Genomic DNA, 6000 nt, shown 5'->3' on the forward strand with positions numbered 1-6000 from the left:
GCAGATAGTAAGTGAGTAAATATGTCAACATTTTTAAATGATAATTTTTATCTTCTATGAATAGATATATCAGTATTTTTAATTTTTATAAATAAAAATGATAGTTTACTCAAATTATTTTATATAAAATTAATAATTAAAAATTATTAAATAATTTAATAGATTTGGTTAAATTATCAACTAATCATTATGAGTTATTAGCTTCGTATGAAATTGAGTTTTTAATTTTTTATAATTATATATAAACCCTTGACATGCTAAAACAAAAGCAAGGCATAGAGCACATGCATGTAAACTCTGTAGATGTATATATGATGAAGCACATGGAAGGTAAATGGAAGAATGGAGAGGATGGAAAAGGCGTAGAATCACGGATGCAGAAGGTTACAAAAAAGAGTTTGAAAGCAAGAGGGACAGGGATATAATAGATCACATCTATCTTTATCACAGACATGCTCACTCACTGCACTCGCTCTCTTTCTTTCTTTCTTTGCTTCCGCATCAATGAATGAATCATCATTTTCATTCTTCTCTATCTCTCTCTCTCTCTCCGGTGGATAGATCAACCATCCTTCTCACATGCTTGCCAACTGTACTGTTTCCTATATGCATCTACGGATCTACCAACTCCATACCATCACATACATACATACATGCATGCACTCATCATCCTTCTACTTCAAATTTATGTTATTCTATTCAACATGCGAACTATAACTCAAATGACATACATGTGCGTGCTTCGATGAGAATAATTAGATGGGGTGTAGGTCCCTAGCTCGTTTCCTTACCCAATAATAATTAATATAACTGTCAGTTAATCTAGTTAGCTACATCAGTTAGTTACTCTAACTGTTAGGGGGTGCAATTTGGTATTTTCCTTTATCTTTAATAACAAGATAACGTTGTAATCTAGTTAATTAGCCTAAATTTAGTCTGTCTTAGCTTTTTCTTTCAAATATTAAATATGATTTGTCGTTGAGTTTGATCTTGTGTGAAGAAAATTAAAAAACTTAATATTTTTTGAAAATAATTAAAAAAAAAGTTTTTATATAAAAACTGCCTATATATAATAATAATATTATAATATACTAAATTTAAAGTTTACCATGATATTTAAACTTTTAAAATATTTAAAAAATATTGAAAATAATTTATAATAAAATATAGAAGTTTAAATAATTTAATACTTTTTAATTATAAAAAACTATTTATATATTCATAATATTTTAATAAAGTCAAACAAGTTTATATATTAATTAAACTAATTTGTAAAACTACTAAACTTGAGCTATTAACAAATTTAAATTTTAAAATGTCTATTTTGTGATAAATAATGAACAACCCTACTTGCTACTTGACCATCAAAATTTATTATTTTTTTCATTATTTGATCAATAATTTTGTACTCATATTTACATGTATTTGCATATAAAAAATATATAATTTATACTTATATTTATCAGAATTTACACATATAAATTAATATAATTTGTATATATATATTTTTAAAATTTAAACACATAAATAACAATTTAATAGACCAACATTACTAAAAATTAATTACCCTAAAATTTCTCATAAATCATATATACCAGACTAAACTGAATATAAATTAGGTTGTAGACTTAATAGTCCTTTGGCCTATTTCTACCTTTAGTTTATCGTCTTTGACAGCTGTTTTGGTTACTTAGGTCTCAAAATAATAATAGATGTATTTAGAAAGAGTCCATAGAACCAGATACTTTATTTAATTTGTAGGATTAGTTGTTTGTTTACATTAAGAAATTAGATTGTGTCAACAAATCCTGCCATACCCAATTATAGGATACCAAATCTCCTCCGATCCAAAATTAACATATGATTACATTAATACATTATGATAAATAATTCCACAGAAACATCTAAAGTTTTTTTTTTTTTAATTTTCCCCTAAAAAATGATCATCCCACGTACTTTTTCCTGATTAAAATAATATCATGTATCTGAATAAAAATTTCTGACTACTCTATATACTTCCAATTGGTGATGTATCATTGGTGACCATATACAGCATTCTGATCATTCATCATTTGGAAGATAGTTTTACAAGATTAAAAATAATTACTATATTGTACTTGGTAAAAATGAAATAACGTAGGAAGCCCTAATATAGAGAGAGAATTACACATACCACAAATTCTCCTCTTGTGTGAATAGTGTACATGATATATACAATAATTACTATTCTTTTGCCAAAGGAGAACTAATGGGAAAGTGACAGAGAGAAAGTGGATGGGGACCCTTTCTAGTTTCTATGATATATGCCGTCCATCACATACGATTACAAGTATATATTCTTTATAATCATTGTACATTAAATTAGATAGGGATGCAGAGTATTTATTACGGTTGGTTTACATACATTACGCACGCTATACATTTGTTAATGCAAGTAGTAAGTAGATGTATAATGCCAGCTAGCATATAGAAATAATGAAGTTGGTAATTAGTTTTGAGTGTGAGAGAGTGTATGTGGTAGCCCCATGTTCACGTGAAACACTCTACACTCATTTGTTTTCTTCTTCTCATTCCATTCCTACTTATACTTACACACTCTCACTCTCTTCTACCACCAATTCATTAAGCTCCAATGGAGTCTTCTTCTTCAGCTTCTAAGATCTATGCTTCCTTCTTCATTTGTATTCTCTTCATCTCTTCCCTCACTCCCACCCTCGCATGTGGCTACTGCGGTAATAATCCCCCCAAGAAGCACAACCCTAATAAGAAGCCCAAGACACCCGTCATTGTCACACCACCCGGCGGCATTCTTCCTCCCGGTATCCTTCCTCCCGGTATTGTTCCACCAATAGTCAATCCACCGGTCACCGTTCCGCCCGTCACAGTTCCTCCTGTCACTGTTCCTCCGGTGACCGTTCCGGGAGTGACAAACCCGCCGAGCACAGGAGGAGGAGGAGGGAAGAAGCAGCCGTGCCCGTCGCCGAAGACGCCGGCGCAGGCAACGTGTCCGATAGACACGCTGAAGCTGGGGGCGTGCGTGGATCTGCTGGGAGGGTTGGTGCACGTTGGAGTGGGAGACCCGGCGGTGAACCAGTGCTGCCCGGTGCTTCAAGGGCTGGTAGAGCTTGAAGCGGCGGCGTGCCTCTGCACGACGCTAAAGGTGAAGCTTCTGAATCTCAACATATACGTGCCTCTCGCTCTTCAGCTTCTTGTTGCATGCGGCAAGACTCCTCCTCCTGGTTACACCTGCTCCTTGTAATTCCAGTAAGTAACCCTTCTTCTCTAAAACCCTACTTCTCTTTTAACCCATTTTCTGATTTCGCATATTAACGATATCATATATAGTTTTCTTTTGGTGAAATTTCATGTGAAGTTCATCAATCCTATCAACTCATTTAGCTATTTTCATCTGTATAATGAAATGAAATTAATTGTACCTGAGTTTTCATTCTTTTTTACAAACAACCTCATACCTAATTAGTTAGAATCTAGGCTAGCTGATATAAACCTCTGCTAATCATTGGCCAAGATTATCTAAATCACATGCACATGACTTTAATTTATATAATTTTATTTTGGCTAATAATAACCAGCATCTGTTTGTTTTCTTTGAACCTTCTTACTATATCTTCTCTTAGTCTTATAATAGTTTAGTATTGTTTGTGTAGATATCACCTGAAGGAATGGTTTCATCGTCATTACTTTAAGGTGGATACTCCAATATGAAATATTTTTTTTTTTTGTTGACTTTTAGAAAATGAGTTGTAGAGTTAGATTTTAATATATTATTAAAATGTTATTTTTATTTAAAATATGATTAAATAAATAAATTATCTTTATAAAAAATATTTTTGATATCTTCGTTCGAGGAGCTCTCTTACTTTAATAATTCCATCACTATTTCTTTTTCAGTTTTAATCATTCTCAACGAGAAGTTTTTACACAGAAATTTTGACTGTGTATTATGACCTTATCATTGTCTGTTTGTTGTTCTGCTTTTTCTCTTCTTTTATTTCCTCCCAATTTCCCAAAGAAGATAGTGACTTGTGCATTTCACTATATGTGCTTGTAAACTATTATTTCTATTGATATCATGATCGTAATCATAGAATAGGACAGGCTTAATTATTATATTATGCCCTGAGATTAGGGAGTAAATAAAAGAGATTAGATTATTAGAAACTAGGTCATTGGGAAGTTTAGTCCAGAGACAATTACATTGTTACTTTCCTACCTACCAACCAAATAACTAGCAATTATTGGATGGAATTTACAATATTCCATAACTTACTGTTTTCCATTTTCCTTTTTCAATTACACTGTTTCTATGATTATGAAAATTGCCTGTCACACTGAGCAGATATACCTTGGAATTATTGATGTGTCATTTTATTTTTATTAAATTATTTCCTATCATACAATAAACTATATTATTATATCCTTCTGATTCTGCCCGTGAACTTTAACCTTTGTCTCATTCTATGTCACGGCATATATGCCATTAATTTTCAGGTCAATGGAGATCATATTTGGGGCATGGCATGTATGTATGGTTGAAATTGACATGAGATGATTATGATGATGATGATGTCGCCCACGCACTCTAGAGATTATTGGAATTGTTGTTGTTGTTGCTATTGTTGTTTCATGTTTGGTTATTATTTGTTAAAATAACCATTTGTTTTTATATTGAGATTACTGTTGCATCTATGTTTAATCCTTAGCTAGCTACTAGGCGAGTAAATTAAAGTGGCATTATTAGCATAAAAGGTGATGCTATGTGACATTTTAATTAAGATATTTATTTACATGATGGTTTGTGCTTTGTCCAATTTCATTATTGTAACACTACTTGGTTTAATTTAAATTGGGGATAATTAATCAATATATTATATATATGTGTAGCTTCCTCCGTACTTGTACTTGATCAAACACAATTTGAAGTGTTGAACTGTTTACCAGAAAAGGATATGTAAATCTTATGAGTCGTGACTTACTTGTCATAATTCAGCGGGTAAATTTAGGACATGAAATTTGATATGATGTACCCTTCCACCTAGAAAAGCGAGAGTACAACATCCCTGGTTTTGGTTTTCAATGTGCTGGGGTTGTTTCCACCTTTGTCTATAGCCTATAGGTGCATGCTATAGTGAAAGAGAAAGAAAAAATGATAGAAGAGATAAAAAATTATTCTTATAAATTTTAAATATTTATTTAGAAATATAATTTTATTTTTATTAATTTTTTAAAATAAATTTATACATTTTTTTTTCATTTTCTTCCTATAATTTTTTTTTTATCATAGAATTATCTTTGTCTATGAGAATGAACTGTTACACTGTTACGTTTAATTTTGTACCAGTTTCACAAAACAGCAATGAATGAATTGTAGGCCTGCGAATTATAATTAAAACAGAAGACTAATACATATAGAAAAACTTTCAATGATACTGTTACATTGGTGTTTCAGTCATTTTTAATTGTTAATTTTAATTATAAAAAATATATAATATAAATAATTAATACCAACAGTTTATAAAAATTACTGAAACACTGATATATTTAAAAATTTTCCATACCTTTAATTTCCCATCATTTGATTGTTTTTCACTTCTTTATGGTTCCTGAAACCTCCCCTTTATTTTTCCATTTTACATGTACTCCTTAAGCTTAAACCACAAGTAAATTTTATTTAATAAACAAAAATTTAATTATTAAATCAATTATTTATATAAAAATATAAAATAACACATATTTATACGTAAATATATAATGTCTAATTCGATAACTAATTTTTTTTATTTATACATGTCATTTTTGTTATTCGAAATTATATAGGTTGTCTATATGTGTATAAATAACAGTACTATAGTACTGTGTAAGGATTCGTATCACAATCAATTAACTGTATGCATGTAAGATCCCTATCCCTCCTTCTCTTTCACGGAGAAACCTGTAACTCCATTATTAGGAGATGTTCTAGTTTTGATTTAGTTACAC

General features: G+C 30.6%; 1 protein-coding gene across 1 annotated transcript; it reads left to right on the top strand.

Moving 5' to 3' along the window:
* Positions 1–2514: 2514 nt before the first annotated feature.
* On the top strand, positions 2515–4982 carry LOC130963510 (36.4 kDa proline-rich protein). Its single transcript, XM_057889642.1, has 2 exons — positions 2515–3264; positions 4513–4982. The coding sequence occupies exon 1, from the start codon at positions 2633–2635 to the stop codon at positions 3257–3259; it is 627 nt and encodes a 208-aa protein (XP_057745625.1). The 5' UTR covers positions 2515–2632; the 3' UTR covers positions 3260–3264; positions 4513–4982.
* Positions 4983–6000: the final 1018 nt, after the last annotated feature.

The sequence above is a fragment of the Arachis stenosperma genome, chromosome 1 (assembly GCF_014773155.1).
Source record: "Arachis stenosperma cultivar V10309 chromosome 1, arast.V10309.gnm1.PFL2, whole genome shotgun sequence".
Classification (NCBI taxonomy): Eukaryota; Viridiplantae; Streptophyta; class Magnoliopsida; order Fabales; family Fabaceae; genus Arachis; species Arachis stenosperma.